Source organism: Scardinius erythrophthalmus (assembly GCF_964197995.2).
Source record: "Scardinius erythrophthalmus genome assembly, chromosome: 14".
Lineage (NCBI taxonomy): Eukaryota > Metazoa > Chordata > Actinopteri > Cypriniformes > Leuciscidae > Scardinius > Scardinius erythrophthalmus.
In genome coordinates, this window is record NC_138234.1 from 5465272 (window position 1) to 5487096 (window position 21825).

The 21825-nt window shown below is 36.9% G+C and overlaps 1 protein-coding gene across 1 annotated transcript; it reads right to left on the reverse strand.

The window, feature by feature from the left end:
• Positions 1 to 7913: 7913 nt before the first annotated feature.
• On the reverse strand, positions 7914 to 21668 carry LOC308702282 (major histocompatibility complex class I-related gene protein-like). The gene is made up of 4 exons (XM_081384991.1): positions 21620 to 21668; positions 11454 to 11732; positions 10990 to 11292; positions 7914 to 9086 (listed from the first exon to the last, which is right to left on the reverse strand). Exons 1-4 carry the CDS (start codon positions 21642 to 21644, stop codon positions 9073 to 9075), a joined length of 621 nt encoding a protein of 206 aa, XP_081241117.1. The 5' UTR covers positions 21645 to 21668; the 3' UTR covers positions 7914 to 9072.
• Between the last annotated feature and the right edge of the window lie 157 nt (positions 21669 to 21825).

Here is a 21825-nt window from a genome sequence, read left to right on the forward strand (position 1 = left end):
TGAAGACAGGTGAACTCACCTGCTGCCTCTTATAGCACACCTGGGTGCTGCGTTTTCAAATTAGCACATGTGTGCTTCCACACCTGGTGGTTGTGTTTATCCAATTCGTTCATTAGTGTTGTCATTGGCAATCCGGGGCTTTGTAATGACAAGGAAGTAACCTCACAATCCTTAACTGTGTCTAAGGTGTGAAAATGTGTGTAGAGTTTTACAAATCACTGTGTGTAATGTTTTGCAAAAAGGGTGAAGCAGACATTGTGTGTAATGTTGTGCAAATCTGTGGAGGTGTTTTGCTCCTTGGAGTAGAATTTTGCAAATTGTGTGGAAATTTTTATTTTAGTGTGTAAACAATCGTAAAAAACTGTAAAGGTCTTCACTCCAAAACATTCATGATCAGGAGTGACAGTTAACAGGTTAATTAACATTAAAACTTTATTCATTCTTATAGGCCTATTCTCAGACTTGTTATAGTTTTATTGCCTTGTAAATAGACCTGCCTGCATGAGACAGATCGACGTCATTGGAAAATTAAAGATAAAAACACAACGGAAATGGCAAGCACTGAATCAGATTAAAAAGATCTCATGATTTTCTGTCAGTTCAACAACTGAAACTATTAAAAACCTTTTAACTTAAGTAAAGATGAAATCAAATAAAATTAATAATAAATCAAATGTAAAAACTAAAATAACTAAACTTAAATTAAAAATGTTGCCTTGACAATAAATTATAAATAAACAAAAGTTCAAATTGAAGCACTAAAATTATTAACTGAAAATAAATAAAAAATATACACTAAATTCACATTAAAATATAAATGAAAAATAAAATCTAAATCAAAATAAAACTTCCTTAAACTAAAACTGAAATAAAAATAAATTAAACCTAAATAGCATTTAAAAAAAAAAAAAAGACAAAAGCATATAAAAAAATTACTAAAATTTACACCTAAAATTAACATAAAAAAATATACACTAAAAATATAAAAATAAAAGCTAATAATAATAAAACTAGAGTAGCACAGAGTTCAACACACGGAAGTGGCTGAAGGCCTCGCTGAATTCATCGGTTAAACGACTTTACGAAATGAAACTAACCTGAGTAAACCAAAGGTACGCAGAGGAAGAGGATGATGAACTTCATTATGGATGAAAATCCTTGTATTTGACACACACTTCTTTATGTGCAGTCGTCAAAGAGCGCTGTAAAAATACTTTAGTCTTCACCAGATCTGAATCAACAGGAAGAAGAGCTTAATAACGGAAGATGCAGACTGTCTAGAACAGACGTCACTGATGCTCTAGATAAGCTCTCAGTACAGACGTTTAGAGGAAGCTTTTCTATACTAAATGTTCATGCTCCAAAAAAAAAACATAAAAGTAGCATGAAATTAATCTCGACATGATCAACTTAATCCACTTTATTTTGCAATGCGTAAATTAGCAATCTGTGAATGTGCGAGACATTCGATTCGGGAAATAACAAGAAGAATAACAATGAGGGCATATTATAACCTTTTACAAAGTCTTGATTTTACTTTAGGCTCTACCAGAATAAGTTTCCATGCTTGAATGTTCAAAACACATTATTTTCCCCATATTTGACATTGTTGCAGCTTCTCTCTCTCACGTCCACTTGACACCATCATCCAGACCTAGGGCCCTATTTTAAGGATCTAAGCTCATGGTCTATCCACTTTTGCTAGTTTAGCGATGGGGAAAATGGTCGGCGGTCCCGGCGCATGGTTTAAAAGGGTTCCTTTCCCTTTTCTCTTAATGAGTTATGGGTGTGTTTTGGGCGTAATGTGAAATAAACCAATCAGAGTCTCGTCTCCCATTCCCTTTAAAAGCCAGTTGCGCTCGCGCCATGGCGGATTCGCTTTTACATAGAGAAATTTGCATCGATCGGAAAAACTAAACGCTTCTCCAGAGCGCAAACGGATCTTCTCGTGCGCGAGGTTAAAGCTATGTGTGTGTGTGTGTGTGTGAGGTTAAAGAACAGACCATCTACGAGACAAGCTGAATTCAACCATATCTTTATGTGTACACAATAATAATCTTTTACATGGTAATCCTTTTATTTTTGTTTGGCATGTTTGTGTGCTGCTGTGCCTCCCTGTGTGTGTGTAATAAGCAGAGTGTGTGTGTGTAATAAGCAGAGTGGTGTGCAATATTATTAATATTAATTATACATATTTGGATAAGTTAACTCTTTCCCTGCCAGCGTTTCTTATAAACGCATAAAACACATACAGCTTCACAGCCCTATAGATTTAGCTCGTCCTTGGTCAAGATTCAGAGGTTTAGGCAGTTTTGATGTATATGCTGTTTAATATTAATATTCACATTATTTTCATAAGCATATGATTACATATAGGGCAAATTCTAAATTCCATTTTTGCGCCCTTGAAGGGCCCTTCGGGAAGAGGGGTTTTGTAGGCATTTGTAAGGGTTTTCCAAAACAAAGTGAACAACTGGATCTCTTCATGAAGGGCACTTCCACAAGGCCACTAGCAAAGGGAACGATGGTCACATATGTAACGCATACTTTGAAAACTTTTTTGATATAAAATGTATATTTATTTGCAACAATTATGTTAACAGCAATAATGAGACATTTCTGTTGTAAGACCAGATATTCAACTGATGGGACACCGTGCTGCGCTGTTATGGGAACATCCCAGGTTAAAATAATGAGAAAATTATGTTGGTTGCATCTGAAAACGTAGGCAGTGACTTGTTGCCTCGCTGCCCTATCAGGCAATGACTCTGCAGGCAGCGTTTGCCCTCGGAGGAACCTCACAAACCTGATTTCAGACTGACTTCTGAGGCAGTGTTACGGTTTAATGTTCTACAGCAGAATAGAGCGAGCTTTGGTTAAAACTAAGTGAATATTTAATGGCTACAATAGTAACTTCTCGCTAGAAATGACATCATAAGGGGAAAACATTGATCCAAAATTTACATTCACACACAAACTGATGACCAACCACAACTTTCAGATGCCATCTTTATTTTTCTAGCTCAACTGTCACAGACTGGAAAGCACAGGATTGTGGGATATCAAAGGCAGTGAAGGATACATCTATGCTGCTTTTCAATAGTTTCTCAGGAGACAGGAAGTGAAACCAACACTGCATTCGGACGTGTCTTGATGCTTTCCGACCTTGAAATACATCCTCCAAAGGAAACATTTATCAGTTTTCGGACGCAACCGTTGTCTTTCTTTGCTCCGTTCGCCAAGTGCGTTCAAAACGGCTACATTATAATGGCACACAAGAGTGCCCTGATGATCACTCCCAAGTCCCCACCTCAAGAGCTCTGCCCTTCGAAGGGAGTAGGGCACAGGGATACCCACGAAGAAGCATAATAGCGTATAACCACCATATAACAGTGAAAACAAGGAAAGCCAGAAAATTCCGTCAATGGCGGGGAAGGAATTAATATAATTAACTTGATTAATATTACAATTAATTAACCTGTTCGCCCAGCGAACACTTGATCATCTATCGTGGCCACAGAGAAATAACTTATTTTTTCTTTTTTTTACCGAATGGAGTGCTACTCAAAAGCTATGTAGCTGCGATCACATTGTTAGAGGGACTTTGCAAGCAGAATCAATACTGACGTGAATGTGTGCTAAAGTTTTATTGAACTAAATCACAAACACATAACTAGTCTAAACATAAACATACACACAATCACGCATACATGGGTGAAATGGAAAGTGAAAGTTAATGAATGAAAGCGAAACAGGGGAATGAAGCTATATGGAAATGTAACCACACGTAATAGTCAGTAAACCACCTGAACAGAACCAGGGGTCTACAGCTTATACTAAACCTCTGTTTAGTTATATGATATACTGATATACTTGTGTGATGTACTTGCAATGTCTTAGCTGTTGAACAATTCTTCTGGGTTGAATGAAGAGATGACAAAGTTGTGGTGTTGACTCGGTTATGGTCAAGGAAGTCCCGAAAGGGCTGGTTGTAGCTTGAGGGCCCTTCGACTGCTCACCGGGGAAAAAGTCCCGCCGTCGGACTGGATTTCTCCAGACTTTTCACACAAACAGCAACCAGAAGAAGAAAGAAGAGAGGCAGGACACTGAGACCGTGCCCTTTAACTTTCGCAGAGGTCACACATCGAGTTTGGCGTGTCCGATGAGAAAGGGATATTTTTCAAGCGGGAAAGGTTCCTTTGTTTGGAAGCGGACTCATTTGCATGATCACTGTGAGCTGGCAGTTACTCTGAGTTAATATAACAAGCATACAATGCATGCAATGAGGAGGAGATGTACACCAATGCGCAGGGCGTTAAACAAGGGTTATTTTTGAAAGGGTGCATGATACCAATAAAGTTACATTATCTAATAGTTCTATCATAAGACACGCATAAAACAGGATACAATACACACAATGTCCTGGGGATATGCATGTTCGTTCATAGAAAGGTTTGTCTATGAATTGAAGGACAGAAGTTTCTTTTTTTTGGCCTGTATCTTCAACATTTTTCACGTCATAACCATCTCATCTCGCTGGCGTGCCTTTGCTGCCTCTTCTGCCCTACTGGGGGCTTGTCAAACACACCTTGGCACAGTTTGTTGTTGGGAGAGGGGGTTTGCTGGATTATTCATTAAATATAATGAACAATAGTGTGTCTGATTGGTCCAGCTGCTACAAGGCCTAAACTCCTCAGTCTGTGGACTAAAATGTTGAAATGAATAGACTTCCTTGTGAAGCACAATGTCAAATTGGCTTTCTCCAAAAATGTTGCACATCTGATCTCATTTTTACATTACAAACACTAATTGATACAGTATGTACATCAAAACAAAAGGCAATTTTTTTTCCTTGTTTGTAGATTTCAAGAAAGCATTTGGTTCAATCTGGCATGAAGGATCATACCTAGAGCTTACTGACAGTGGGACAGGGGGAAAACTCTATGATTTGATCAAATCAGTGTACACAGCCAGCCAATGTGCTGTTAAAATTAGAAACCACAGAACTGTGTGGAGTGAGACAGGACTGCGGTTTAAGCTCCTCCCACTTCAACATTCACATCAACCGATTGGCCAATGTATTAGAAGATGCTCCCATTGAAGGTCTCCCTCTACACACACAGAGATAAGTGTCTTCTCTACACAGATGAGCTGGTTCTCCAGTCGTCCACTAAAGAGGGTCTTCAGGACGGCCTGGATCTGCTGGAGGATTACTGTGAGTCCTGGCCGTCAACCTCCAGAAAACTACAGTAATGATGTTCCAGAAACACTCCAGATCTCAGGGACCAACACACACATTCACACCATCGCACAGAACCATCGCAAGCACAAACATACACTTACCTCGGCCTGAAAACATCTTAAACTGGTAACTTTACTGTGGCTGTGAATGAACTCAAAGAGAAAGCTTGAAGGGCTTTATATGGCATGAAAAGATCGATTAAAATTGGCATCCGAATCCAAATTTGGCTCAAACTTTTCAAATCAATAATTGAACCTATTGCATTATATGGCAGTGAAATGCATTCGGGAAATCTCAGAATCGATCCAGAATCATTTCTCGATTCAAGATGCACCAATTTATGGTTAATCAAATTGACAGCACTAATTTAAAAACAAAAAACAACTTCTATAGCATTAAAACCAAGTGGGCCACGCACGTGCTAAAGCGTCTCGATCGCCCCCTGGTGGCTGGTTGCAGTATAGGTCATAAGCCCCGCCTTCTCCATGTAATCAAATGGGACGAGAGCCAAACTAAAAAAATCCAATTACACTTAAAACATTTTCCAAAGATAGTTTCTGTCATTTTGGCCAGCTCTTATCATGTTGATGTTTGTTCAAGTGTTCGTTTTTCAATTAAGTTTGGTTTAAGTCAGTTATTTGATGCTGTAAAAACGGGGTGTGTCATCGTGATTGACAGCTCTGCTGTGCTCAGACTCAGACTCAGACTTCAAATTAATATTTAAAGGAACAGTGCACCCAGAAATGAAAACTGTCAGTCCAAGTTTGATTTTAAAAATTCTTCTGGATAAAAGGCAAATCGTTAGCCTCATAGCATAATTGCCTAAGTCATTTTTTTTTAAATAGGACGTAGGCAATTATGCTATGAGGCTAACAAAATGTAACAATTATTCTGACATTGTCAACCACAACAATAAAAAAACTTTAACCATATTTTTAATTAATACAACTTTAAAGTGCATGGAAAGACTCAGGACTTATCTAAATAAATATAAAGCCATTATAAATAACATTATAAACATGTAAACCGTAATCTGCATACTACCTTTAGCCCGTGGTGCATTCTGAGAACTGAAGACATACCATATTTATTGGATGGGGTGGACAACAGCACCTGTCAAAAGATAAGACTAACAACAAAGCACTCATATACTGAACACATTGGCCTAATAAACGCACACTATTAACAACTTTATTGAAAAAAGGAGAACTGAACATGTTCTTAAATATTTAATTGTTTATTTGAAACTCACAAAAGCTATAGCTGTAAAAGTAGTAGTAATCAGTTAAAACTTGAAAATAAATTGTATATTTACAAAAAATAGTGTCCTTTAGATTTAGATTTTAAATATATACAAACGCGAGTGGTGAAAGACAACAATACACACATTAATACATCAAAAGGTGCCCATTACACCTGATATTAACATAAGTTTCATATCCAGACAGTCTCTGGATGTTCTTTAGCTGATTTGTATTCACACTTATACGACAATGTGCCTCCATTGTGTTTTTATAGACTCAACGCCACACTTATGTTCTTTTTCTTTGTTTGATTGGTCATGTCATATTTTGTTTGGGAAACATTTCCATGACGCCCATATTCATGAATATTATTCAACACTGAAACGTGTACCACAAGCACTATGGAAATCATCTGTTCTCTCACATCTGGATTCCCAACCGGACTGAAATCTGGAGAAAGTGCAGACGACTGGAGGAAACTCTTCAAAGACCTTTGTCAATGCAAATCTGCCCTTCGCTTTCACAGGATACCAGCTCATGCTTTATGTGGCGAGCAGGGCGAGGCCGAGGGCCGTGAGAGAGCGGTGCGAGGCCGGTGGCGTGATTAATGATGAGCGACACCTCCTCGACGCACCGGTCTCGTATTTCTCACGGAGGAGCGGAGGCATAAAAGGAGGAGCGACGACAGTGGAGATCAAGAGAGGACCAGGCCTGGACTTATGTTGTGTTCTGCCTTGTTTTATTATATGTGACAGCAGTCGTCCGTGACTGGCTGCTATCTTTTACTTTCGTTTTGTATTTGTTTTATTTTTGCTATTAAAATGTGTGTTAACCAGTAGCGTTTTTTGGCACGGGTGAGCCTATGCCGGAAAGAAGCAATCGACGTCATTTTTGCGCGAAGAAGAAAGCGACATAAACAACATTGGATGACATACAGCAGATCTTGTTCTTGCTTCTCGGCATGTTTGTCACAAGACAAGCGCCGACATTAGTCGTTTCTCAATACCAAGTACGCAAAGTTCGGACTTGCTAAGTCCAGCTCAAGAGAATGACTCTCAGGGACGCAAGTCCGGTAATTCTGCAAAGGGAACAGCGCGTTCTTGAAAGCGTCACTTAGCTCGCTCTGCTACTCCGGTTATCTCTGTGTGTATATTTTAGGCAACAATAAAACAAACTATGTTATAAAACACCACTCTGCCTCTTTTCATTTTCATTTAAAGAAATCATTATATAGCATACAAATGTGGTTCAGGCAACATGTCACTGCATGTATAACGTTAGCCTATTTATAACTAAACGAAATATAAAACACAGCCCTGCCGCTATTCGTTTAAATTTGAAAATTTTTATCAGGCAATATGTGCATTTGTACTCTGATCATCTTCACTATAATAAAATTTAAAAAAAGACAAAACTCTCTTTTTGTTAAATTTCAGTTTTATCAATATATCCATTATAAAAGTACAATAAGAAATAAAGCAAACAATTCAGTCAAACATACAAAGTCAGCGCTCTATTCTAACATTACAACAGTAAAGATAAATAGCCTAAATAATATAAAGTCAAAGGGGGTCTCGAAGTGCTTGAAGTGCTTGAAGTGCTTGAAGAAGGTCTCGAAGTGCTAGAAGGGGGTCTCGAAGTGATAGACGGGGGTCTCGAAGTGCTCGAAAGGGGACTAGAAGTGTTCAAAGTGCTTGAAGTGCTTGAAGGGGGTCTCGAAGTGCTTGAAGAAGGTCTCGAAGTGCTAGAAGGGGGTCTCGAAGTGCTTGAAGTGCTTGAAGAAGGTCTCGAAGTGCTAGAAGGGGGTCTCGAAGTGCTTGAAGTGCTTGAAGAAGGTCCCGAAGTGCTAGAAGGGGGTCTCGAAGTGATAGACGGGGGTCTCGAAGAGCTCGAAAGGGGACTAGAAGTGTTCAAAGTGCTTGAAGTGCTTGAAGGGGGTCTCGAAGTGCTTGAAGAAGGTCTCGAAGTGCTAGAAGGGGGTCTCGAAGTGCTTGAAGTGCTTGAAGAAGGTCTCGAGGTGCTAGAAGGGGGTCTCGAAGTGCTTGAAGAAGGTCTCGAAGTGCTAGAAGGGGGTCTCGAAGTGCTTGAAGTGCTTGAAGAAGGTCTCGAAGTGCTAGAAGGGGGTCTCGAAGTGCTTGAAGTGCTTGAAGAAGGTCTCGAAGTGCTCGAAGGGGGCCTCGAAGTGATAGACGGGGGTCTCGAAGTGCTCGAAAGGGGACTAGAAGTGTTCAAAGTGCTTGAAGTGCTTGAAGGGGGTCTCGAAGTGCTTGAAGAAGGTCTCGAAGTGCTAGAAGGGGGTCTCGAAGTGCTCGAAGTGCTAGAAGGGGGTCTCGAAGTGATAGACGGGGGTCTCGAAGTGCTCGAAAGGGGACTAGAAGTGTTCAAAGTGCTTGAAGAAGGTCTCGAAGTGCTCAAAGGGGGTCTCGAAGTGCTCAAAGTGCTTGAAGAAGGTCTCGAAGTGCTGAAAGTGCTTGAAGAAGGTCTCGAAGTGCTCGAAGGGGGTCTCACCCAGGGTGTAGAACCGCCACTGGTTGGTGTTAACGTTTGCCGGTTCCCGCCTCCTTCTTTCCACAACATCTGACCTTGTTACACTTGAGTTTCTGCAAAGTAGTGATTAACTAAATTAAGATATTTTTAATTATATGATTTGTATGACCACTGAAACAGCATGTAACCAATTCAAATCCCCAACCTCTTTTTTTTTTTTTTTGCAATTACACACTGGAATTGAACACCAAATTCTGCACACAATCTCTTTCTCTAAAACGTTGCATAAAGATAAACAATTGGCTTTGACTGTTTTTTTAAATATAGCTTTTAAAACTTAAATGCAGCTCTTCATAATTGTTGTTGGTTGCATCAAATGGTTATGAGACTCCTTAAATTTAGACTAGTCTGAATAAGACTGGACAATTGTGCTCCATGTAAATTCAGCTTCTGAAAACTGGATTATGCATCGAGTACATACATGAGAATAAACCTGTGTGCATAGTGCACTACGATGAATATCAATAAAAAAAAAAATAAAAAAAAATCGATTCACCTAGCTATCGCGATTTCTTTCTCTTTTTTACGATTCTAAAATCTTTTTTTTTATTCCAGAATCGATATTAATTCAAATTCAATTGCTTTATTTTTGTCCTTGCTTGTAGATGAGGTTGATAGAAGTTATCCACTTTCATTCCAACAGAGGATGAAATGTGTCGTTGTGTTGAAGTGGACGCGTGGAAGAGTCGTGAGACTGAAAGCACTGAAAAGCCCTCGCGCTACTCGTATACTGAGAGAGAGATAAGACAAAAGAGCTGCACAATTCATCTTTAAAAGACTGTGATTTCGATTCAAACACCCACGTGATCTTTCAATTCGTCTGTCTATTAAACTTTGATAAAATCATATCGCAACATTCAAAGCTGTGTTGGCGCTGCCGCTGACCTGGAGAGAGTAACGTTTGTCATGAAACAGCTTCACAAACACTCTTTTCAACCTCATAGTATCATTATTTCTGTGATACAGTAGTTAAAATTATCATAGAAGTACCGGGATAAAAGTTCAAATATGAACATTGATGTCAACGATAGCGATCGAAATCAGCTTTTGATAGAAACTTGACGCTTAAAATAACGCATTTATCAATTACATTGTTTCACCACTAGGTGACGACAAGTGACTATTAAAAAAAAATCTTTGATATTGAATCATTTATTCAGGAGAATGTAGAACTGTATGATGCTTCTGAAATAAAAGTCAGAAAGATGTGATGATGTTTTTGTAAATATGACTCCTCTCATACATCATGTACAGTCTATACAAGAGTATGATTTAACTTTTCCTGATGGTCTAGTGTTAAAAAAATTGCAATATCGAATCGCAATACTTGTAGAATCGCAATTCTTAAAAAAAATTAAAATAAAAAATAATTCACAATACATATCGCATCGGCACCCAAGTATCGTGATAGTATCGAATTGGGAGATAGGTGTATCATCCCAGCCCTAAAAGCAATCATATGACTTCAGAAGAGTTTATATACAGCCCACAAGTCATAATGTTGTGTTTTTGTGTTGACAAACTCTTTTCCCAGTCATTTCATTGTATGAAAGATCAGACATCGTGCTGTATGTCGCACAGGTTTGAACCACATCAGGGCGAGTAAATGATGACAGAATGATCATTTTCAGGTGAAATAACCCTTTCACCTTGTTAATGTGTGATTTTGATTTAAAAAAAATCTATTTGATAGATTAGCCCAGTGTTATGTACAAGGGTTAGTTCAGCCCAAAACTGTCATTAATTACTCGCCCTCATGTCGATCCAAACTCGACTTTTTCAAAAATCCAAGACTTTTGTTTATCTTTAAAACACAAATGAAGATCTTTTTGAAGAGATTGGGTAGATTTCTGTCCCTCTGCTAAGATCAAATAACCAATTAACCAAATGTGATAAGGATAGGATAAACTTTATAACAAGTACCATAAATACTCTACCGCAGAATTAACAACTTACCGTAGCAGCTCTTGACTTGACCAATGAAACCAGGCTGTCTGTCCCCAAATGTTTTACCCTGGTGCTCCACCTCACAAGTGAACTGGTTCTTCTCCCATTTGTCTGGAGTAACATTAAGGGTAGCTGTCTTCTGGAAGGTCCCATCCTCATTTGGCAGTGTCTCTCCATGATCCACATCGTCATAGAGCTCCTGTCCATTTCTGAACCAGGTAATAGTCACTCCGTATGGGTAGAAACCTGTGGCATGACAGGTTACAACTACTGAAGAGGAGAGGTTCCTCTGTAACAGAGACACTTCAGGAGCTGAAAAAGATTGAGATTTAAGATTTAATATCTCAGATCAGATCAGTAACATTTATCCATATGATTAACTTATAATTAACTTATGAGAAAAGAAAGACATTGAAGACTCTAATTGAATGATCTACTTGGTGAACAAAGTAAATTTCTCAACAATAAGGTACCTCTTATCGCTTTAGGCTCTTTCCTTAACGTCAAGAGCTCCTTCAGCCAGTGAACACACTCATGATCATAGTATTGTTTCACCAATGTAAGCTGTTCTCTGTCATTATTCCACTTCTCCACTGCGAGTATTCCCTGTGGTACAGGTGTGTTGTATCTGTTCTCCCTCAGGTCCAGTGAGATGAAGTCATCTCCATCATAACCGTACTGATCAAACCCGTGTGAGTCTCCAGTCTCATCATCCCATTTACAGCCATACGTCCTCTGATACGTATGAACACCTGGAGAAGAAACCTTCTCTGATCTCAGTGTCTTCTTTCCACATGTCTTTGGATGCATAATCCTTCATCCAGTCCTGTTTGGGAATCAGCTTCTTTATGTTACTGTCATAATAATCGATCTGTTGTCCATCCAGTGTCGTTACAGAAATAAACTCTGGGATTCCTGCAGCCGTCTGTCCATTTATTCCAGTGTATGTGGTGATGAACTCGTGCGTCTCTGAACAAACATTGAACAAAACACAAGACATAAAGCTATGCAAAACGGTAAAACACCAAATACAGTGATATAAATCAATAAAATACCGCTATTCAAATGAATATTGATTGAATTTGAGACACTAATCCCACTAAAAATAATCCTTAGGTTTCTACTTCTTTCACTCATTAAACACATTTTCTGAATCCAGTTCTGATCTTTACCTTAGCAAAGTCTAATTTCTATTAAAAACATCTCTGTCAGTTCAACACATGGGAGCAGCTGAACGCCTTGCTGACAGAGAATTCAACGTTTAAACGACTTTATGAAATGAATCTCACCTGAGTAAACCAAAGGAATGCAGATGAAGAAAATGATGAACCTCATTTTGGATGACAAAAAATTGTATTTGACACACACTTCTTTAAGTGCAGTCGTCGAAGAGCGCTGTAAAACTCTTTAGCCTTTATTACATCTGAATCAACAGGGGGAAAAAACAGTTATTGAGGAAGTTACGACAACTTGTGAGTAAAAGGTTCCTCCCAACACTTCCGTGTTGACGCTGTTTATCTAGAGCTGCAGTGACGTCAGGTCAGTAAGCGGGTTTTACTTTCGATTCAGAGATGTAGCAAAGGCTAAAGAGCTTTACAGCGATCGCGGTGTATATGGAGCTTATACTATGACAAAATGATTTGAATTTGAATTGTGTAAATTTGAATTATTGACAAATGTAATCTAACAAATTTGAATAATATGTGGAATTTTAAATAGTTCTGAATTCGATTTCTTTAAACGAATATTATTGAACATTTGAAATTTAACGAACTGAAATGTTTGTATGGCTGAATTTTATAGACAATTATTTTCAAACAGCTTTTTTTTTTTTTTTTTTTTTTTGCAAATATCCAGTTTTAAAAAAATACAGATTCAAGTTTTCAAAATGAAGAAGAAATTCGTAACTTCAAATTCAGTTTTCTAAAATTGAAAATTCAGATCGTCCAGAAAGTAGATCACAGGTCATCCACAGGGAAGAGTAGAGGATCTCAGAAAAGTCAAACGGAACATTTTGGCCAATTACAGAGCTGCACAATATGGTCCGTGTATCATTCGTTCATTCGTTTTTTGATTCAGTATTGAAAGTAGAAAAACGAGAAAACAGTTACTTTTTCATTAAAAAAAAGTATTCAGCTATTTATTTTTTTTTGTTCTGAGGTAGAAAAAATTATAAACAGCTTGAATATTCGATTTCTACATGTAGGCGGGAATGAAACGCCCCTTTCCTCTGATTTGTCAGCCGAAGATCAAACTGTTCCTTCATCAATTTTTCCTCAGTTCTGCATTGCAGAATAAAAGTCCTCCACTGCTGTAGTTGTATGGATTCTTAATGCGTTTATTGCAACTATTACATTTAATATTTTTCTCATCAAACAACCAGATTAATGGCTCGACACAACCCGTACCAGGGAAGTGCCTAGACAGGGATTTTTCCATGGGTCCGTAGGGTCCGTGAAATAGCCTAATTTGCTATACTACCATATTTTCCGGACTGTAAACTAAAGTCACGTTTTTTATCATGAAAGTATTCCAAAGTGTTTTAGGCATATATAATGCATTTAACTTAATTTAAATAATCTAAATGTTGACTTTCAAAAGTAGGTGCGCCAAGAAGGCTATACACGCTGTATTTTGGTTAATTTTTGGTGAGCGCCAGAAAGATGTTCAAGGAGACGCGCTAAAGCATGTTGTTTTCTTTATTTTTCAAAGGGAGGACATTTTGTAGTCATTTTGAATGAACACAAATAAAAATATACATTTTACTCTTTCGAATGATGTCATATTATCTGTATGACTATAAATGATTATAGTCAAGAGTATTAAGTTATTTCCCGTGCTGAGGAACAAATCCAAGTGGCGCCGGCGCATCGCGCGCTCACACAATGTTATCAGTTCACTTCTGGCATTGCTAACTTGACATCGCAGCCTGTTTATTATTAAAATAAAACAGTCAACAAAACATAAAAAGTTATTCTGCTTAATTTCATTTGTATGTTGTAGCCTACAATATAAAGGCTGTGCCGGTTAGTCACACTCATTTCCCTTGCTGTGAAGATGCTGAGTTAGCCTACGTTGGGACTCGACTGATGTACAAAGCCTTCTTTACATTAATAGATAGCATCCAAATGTTACATTGCAAATATGAAAACTTTGTTACTTTTGCAACATAGTTGCCATCACTTTGCTCAGTAAGCTTTTTTTTTTTTTTTTTTTTTTTTTTTTCAGACAGACAATTGATGATTTCATTTTTTTGCATGTGCACATCCCTGATAAGCCCTTGTTTTAATAGACAGCCTGATCATTTTTTTCAGGCCAACATTACTTTAGAGAGGTTGAATTGTGATCTTCAGTTCCTGCCATAATTACATTGTTTATTCTGTTGTGATTTTGCACCTTTTTTTGGTCGTCCTCTCTTCTCAAAATGACAAACCATATAGATAATTTTAAAAGCTTTGTGATGAATTCACAATATTCAAAGTCAAAACTTCTCAGTCTTTGGCCTAAAACATTGAAATGACTTTTAGACTCCCTTATGAAGCCTTGAGTAAATGTCAAATTAGCTTTCTCACAAAAATGTTTCACAAACTTTATCGCATTTTTACATTACAAACACTAATTGATAAATATGAGTACATCAAAATAAAAGGCTAATTTGAATTAAAGAAAGCATTTGGTTCAATCTGTCATGAAGGATTATACCTAGAACTTATTGACAGTGGGATAGGGAGAAAACTCTATGATTTGATCAAATCACTGTACACAGCCAATGTACTGTTAAAATTAGAAACCACAGAACTGTGTGGAGTGAGACAGGACTGCGGTTTAAGCTCCTCCCACTTCAACATTTACATCAACCGATTGGCCAATGTATTAGAAGATGCTCCCATTGAAGGTCTCCCTCTACACACACAGAGATAAGTGTCTTCTCTACACAGATGAGCTGGTTCTCCAGTCGTCCACTAAAGAGGGTCTTCAGGACGGCCTGGATCTGCTGGAGGATTACTGTGAGTCCTGGCCGTCAACCTCCAGAAAACTACAGTAATGATGTTCCAGAAACACTCCAGATCTCAGGGACCAACACACACATTCACACCATCACACAGAACCATTGATAGCACAAAAACATACACTTACCTCGGCCTGAAAATATCTTCAACTGGTAACGTTACTGTGGCTGTGAATGAACTCAAAGAGAAAGCTTGAAGGGCTTTATATGGCATGAAAAGATTGATTAAAATTGACATCCCAATGAATGATAATATTTTAGCTTCAATTTAGCTGATAGGTTGTATAATTAACATAAATATTGTATAATCTAAATAATTGCTAATAATAGTACAACAAACTTAATAAACTAAATAAAACAAATAATAATAATAATTTGTGTGATGTAGCTAAGGTTTTACAAAAAAAAAACGTTATAAGGTTTTAAAAGCCCAAAATACTCCAATAATGAGGAAATCAGTGACAGCAGTGGAGAAATGAAAATATGAGCCTGAAAGACACCTGTGTGTATTAGTGATTACAAATATTCAAATTGTATTTAAGTAAATTCATATTTAGTTGTTTTTTGACATGGACAAAGTCTAAATTGTGAAATATATAAAGAAAAAAATGTATTCTATGTTTTTACGTTGCAAATGCCAGATATTAACTACTAATTGTAAGAACTGAAAGATACATTCTAGTGTTTCCCCATTTTTACACATACTTTACAAAACATTTAAAACTGTATCTGACAGAGGTGGGACAAAGTCATTGTTATGCAAGTCACAAGTAAGTCTCAAGTCTTTGCCCTCGAGTCCCAAGTCAAGTCGAGTCAAAGATGAGGCAAGTCCCGAGTCGAGTCAAAAGTCAAAGCCAACAAGTCTCAAGTCGAGTCCAAAGTCCTACCATTTTAGTTTCGAGTCATTTCAAGTCCTCTTACCACAGAAATAAAATGTATACAAATCATGTATGTCTGTAAGATTTGTATTTATTTAAACCTCTTTTTATACAATGACATTAATCAAATACAGTAAAAAACAGAAAATTTAATTTTCACAAAAAAATTCACATGAATTTATTTCTTCTGCTGAACAGGAAGGAAGGGGGGCGGTAGATGGGTGCAACTGTGATGCAATTATTAAAGGAGAACTCCGGTCAATTTTAACATTGAGCTCATTTTTTTGTACATTTGGAGTGCTGTCAATACAGAGAACAACGACAAAAATAGGTGTTGCCTACACCGAGTTATTCTATTTTTAAAATTTGCACCCTGTTGACTTCAATGGGGCAAGTACTAAACCTGCTTTTAGGCTCTTAACATCCTTGATGTGTCATTACAAGTGCACAGAAAATGTGAGTGATTCCTTCTGAGTGAACACGAGCGGATCTGACTGCAGTAGATGTGAAAGATATGTATAAAAATGATGTTATTCAAGCCAGCGCAAATACCTGTTTACATCCTGTTTTTCGGTTGAAGTTCAAAGTAGTCGATTGCCGAGTTCACGCGCATAGGTTTAGTTACCTATGATCACGTGCGTGAACTCGGCAATCGACTACTTTTGACTTCAACCGAAAAACAGGATGTAAACAGGTATTTGCGCTGGCTTAAATAACATCATTTTTATACATATCTTTCACATCTACTGCAGTCAGATCCACTCGTGTTCACTCAGAAGGAATCACTCACAAGGCTGGGCACTTGTAATAACACATCAAGGATGTTAAGAGCCTAAAAGCAGGTTTAGTACTTGCCCCATTGAAGTCAACAGGGTGCAAATTTTAAAAATTGAATAACTCTGTGTAGGCAACACCGATTTTTGTAGTTGTTCTCTGTATTGACAGCACTCCAAATTTACAAAAAAATGAGCTCAATGTTAAAATTGACCGGAGTTCTCCTTTAATAATTGTAATTTTTGCATCACAATAAGTGTATTGTGATTGTCAAAACATTTAAGTAACTAAACTATATTTTATTAGGTTTAGTGACAACATGTTACAATGTTTACATGGTTCGATTTCTGGTAAGCTAATACGCTTTTTTATTATTTCAGTTCAATTCACTTATTATGATTTGATTTAATATTGACTCATTTGGATAAATATTAGGTAGGCTACACAAGATAGGCATTAATTTTTCTCAAGAAAAAAACGACTCACCTAATGCTGTAAACAGAGATCCCTATCAGCTGGCAGTATTGGTTAAAAATAACACAAATTAAATATAATGCGTTTTTTAATTATAACAACAACTTTATTTAATGATAAGTAAAAATATAATAAACATGCAATAGTACACATATTTAGCAAAATACTCTCTATAGCTCTTTTTTCTAGCCAACTAACGTGCCTAACTTATATTATGGTCATTAAATGGCTTTCCTGAGTTATGACATAATTGTTCTCCAACTGTTTTATTGACCCCTTTGATTGATGGGTCGATATTATGTATGAGGAATATACATTTCGGTAAGCTGTACTGTATCTTTCAGCAGTGTTCATTCGCGTTTAACGTTATTTACTATCAGCTAGAGATGATCGGTTCACGTGCCGCTAGGGATCTGTCGTGTCACATTTACAAGCGCCAAAACGGTATTGTCTGAATTTCGTAATAAAAGTGACAGAGTCTGAGAGCAGAGATTTTTTATATCATAACTAACCTGCTCTGTCAAGTCTGTCGGTCTCCGTGTCCTCTTTGCTTCGCGATTTTTCTGTGCGTGAGAAAATGGATATGTGGCTACATCATTCGTTCAAATTCGTAGCATGCGTTGTGCTTGTTGCGCTTCATTGGTTGTCTTGCAATGTGCCTGCTTAGATGCTGTCGAATCAAAACAACGTGGGACTACAGTGATTGGATGTCTTGCAGGCAGCGCGCGTGCTCTCTGCATGCATACAGGTGGTGCACATTTTTTCACAGATGCAGATAAACAGAGCGGCGTGTGAACGTTTTTTCCCCAGTTTTCATGGGAAGTAGCAAGTCTTCTCGAGTCAAAAGGCGCAAGTCCAAGTGAAGTCACGAGTCATTGATGTTAAAGTCCAAGTCGAGTTGCAAGTCTTTGTACATTTTGTCGAGTCGAGTCTGAAGTCATCAAATTCATGACTCGAGTCTGACTCGAGTCCAAGTCACATGACTCGAGTCCACACCTCTGGTATCTGATGTTGCACTTGAATATTAATATTAAATTATTATATAAATTATTATTAAAATATGCTTTGTTTTTTGTTTCAGCTTTATATTGTTACGCGGTTTTACTGGGAAAAAAAACTGCAAGTGTTTAATTTCTGTAAAATGTGTAAAAACTATGTGTAAGAACTTGAAAAAAATGTACTAATTTATATTTACAGGACATTTTATTTTAAAATATTTACAAATGCAAGAGGTGAAAGACAAGATCACACACACTTATGTCGTTTAGTCATCATGTCGTATCTCGTTCATAAAAGACGTTCATACTCGTGGACATTATTCAACACTGAAACGTGTTTTGACACACAAGCATGATGGACATCATCTGTTCTCCAACATCCTGAAGATTCTGCGTAGACGGTTGAAGAAATCTCTTAAAATCTACACAACTTCTTTAGTTTCTGCAAAGTAATGTCATAAAGATTCATTAAATGAGGATATTTTTAATTACACGATTTGTATGAAACAGCATGTGACCAATTCAAAATCCTAAATTTATGGAATTATACACTAGAATTGTAAAAGGAGTGTGAAATAAAGACCAGTTTTCACAGACAGGGCTTAGATTAAGCCAGGCTAGGCCTTAGTTAAATTAGGACATTTAAATAGCTTTTATTAAAGTGCCTCAGAAAAAAGCATTACTGATGTGCATCTTGAGACGAAACAATGGCACAGACATATTTTAAAATACAGTATGCTTTCAGTTCAGACAGCTCAACACAGCTCAAACATGCATTTTACTCATTAATAGACAGCTATTGAAGACTGGATTTAATGCTTGCTTTAACAATAAATCCTTTAAATATCATCTAGAGATCATTTATTTACATAGTGGTCTCAATGTTTAAAGACATTTTTGCACTGTGATTCAGCTGCAGTAATGGCTACTGAAGATGAGTATTGTAATTCAATAATTTTGAATCATTTCCAGTAGAAATAGTTGCACTATTTAATTCCACCTTACTGGAATTTTTACCTAATCTACCAAACATATTAAAATGTGAGTAAAACGTATGAATGCTTGTGTAATTGCTGAGGGCATTCCCATCATCCTACAGCTGATGAGCCCACTTGAATGAGACATAAGAGCAGAAAAAAGACAAATAAACGTTTACTTACTGACTTCATTCGTAGTAAAACACAAATAACCAGGATTCCCATCACACACACTGGTATGTATGCTTTTGTAGGTTCTTAAAAATAAAAACAAAACATTTGGAAATACAATACAGCAATATAATGCTGAAAGAACTAAATGATGAAATAGTTAATAATCAATACTAAAAATAACAAGTTATTAGTTAGATACAAGATTATTATCGTTAACATTTTTTTACTGAAATACAGCTAAAATCAAATTAAATAAATATTATGAAACTTAAAAATGGTTAATTAGAAACTATCTGAAATAGGTTTAAGTTAAAGTACTAAACTAAAACTGAGCTAAAAAAATTATTAAACCTAAATTATAATACATAAAATAACAAAACCTAATAAAAATGACAAAACTAAGTAACAAAATTACTAAAAATGAACCAAATTCATACGAAAATATAAAAAGAAACCCTAATTTAAAATGCAAATTCAAAATAATAGTGTCATGATCTCTGTTTTTGTCTTTGGACTTTTGTTTCACTTCCTGTCTCATGTGCCATATTTGTAGTTTTTCACATTAAATGATTTGTTCCCTGACTGTTTCTACATGCGTTTCGTGTTCCCCTTGTTAGCCTGACCGCAAGATTTTTTTTTTCTTTTTTGGCTCAACTATCCCTTTCAACTTTTGAATGTGTGATATTGACTTCAAAAATCTATTTGATCAATTTCTTAATGATAGAAACCTATTTGATAAATTTACCCAGTATAATCGTACAATCCTATAAGCCAAATCTGGCAAAGATAGGAGAAACATAGTAAGTATATTTAGAAAAACACAAAACCATAAAAAGATGGTTACAGATTAGTTACATTTATATGATTAGCTCAAACATAAATTGTGCTAAGTTTTCATGAAGCAATGAGAAAAGAAAGTGAAACACCAATGACTCATTAAAAAGGTACCTCTTCTCTTGAAACCCGCTTTCCTTAACTTCAAGAAATGCGTCAGCCAGTAAACACACTCATGATTGTAGTATCGTTTCAGCACTGTAAACCGTTCTTTGTCATTATTCCACTCCTCCACTGTGGGTATTGCCTGTGGTACATGTGCAGTGTATATGTGCTCCCTCACATCCAGTGAGATGAAAGGTTGTCCATCATAACTGTACCGATCAAACCCGTGTGAGTCTTCAGTCTCATCATCCCAAACACAGCCATAGATCCTCTGATACGTATGAACACCTGAAGAAAAAAATACAACATTTGCTCTTTTTGTTTAATCAACAAGGTAATCTTTGACATTTAAAGGGGTCCTATCATGATCTTTTTACGAAGTCTTGATTTAGTTTTCAGAGTGTACTAGAATATGTTTTTATGGTTGATTGCTCAAAAAACATTACAGCTCCTCTCTCCCCAGTCTGGTTGAACACGTCGTTTTTGATCGAGTCCCTCCTTCCGAAATGAGAAATGTGTTGTGATTGGCAGCGCTTTAGTGCATGTTCAGGAAATGTCCCGCTCCTCCATAACCACGAGTTCTTCTCTAGTGTAAATATTGAGGATGGCATCAATTTCAAACCAATTCAAGCCATGTTCAGACCCTGACAATGTTTACGAACAAAAGGATCATGCAGAACGGATTTCATGCAATGACTTTGCAAGCATGGATTTCACAGGACGTTTCAGAGTGGTGTGTCTTTTGTATTTTCTTATTCATTATAGATACGATGTTATCCACCATTTAATAGTGATATTTGTTGGAAAACTAAGGTAATACGAACAGTAATCGATCACAAATCCATGGTTAATTTTCCTCAGGAGCGGTGAACCATCTTACAAAAGCGACAGAAAACAAGCTGTTCTCCATAAAATGTGCAGCGCACAGATAAACGTTTGGGTTTTAATGTTCAGGAACAGTGTTTAAAATAAATGTTACACACTAAGTTCATCAGCCTTAGAAAGGTCAAACAAATAAGTTTTGTAAATGTTGTGGAAAACACTGTCTCTTTGAAATAGCGACAACATTGTCTTCTCTAACGCAGTTCGTCCAGGCCTTGTCATTTTTTTTTTGTGTGTGTATTCAGTGGGCGGGGATTATTTAAATGAGGAACATTATGACTTCATAAGATCTGGAAAAATCGCGTTGTTGTCCAAATGAACCGTTTGTTGTAGTTCTTGAAAAGGGGATTCTGTTAAATAAAACATTTTCTTTTGGAGGGACTTTGAGCTTTGTAACCCTGCAGATCTTTATGCTCAAACAACAACATTACAGGCTAACTAATGTTGAAAAGTGGAAAAGCATATTTGGACCCATTTAAAATGTATCATGTACATGTACAAAATGTAAAATGTAAAATGAATATTTTCTCTCACCCTGTGACTGGTTGAATCGTTTCATAAGAACATGAATGTTGTTTTTGTAGATCTGATGCACACCTTCTCTGATCTCAGTGTCTTTTTCCCACATGTCTTTATATTCAAACTCCTTCATCCAGTCCTGTTTGGGAATCATCTTCTTTATGTTACTGTCATAGTAATCGATCTGATGTCCATCTACTGTCGTTACAGCAAAAAACTCT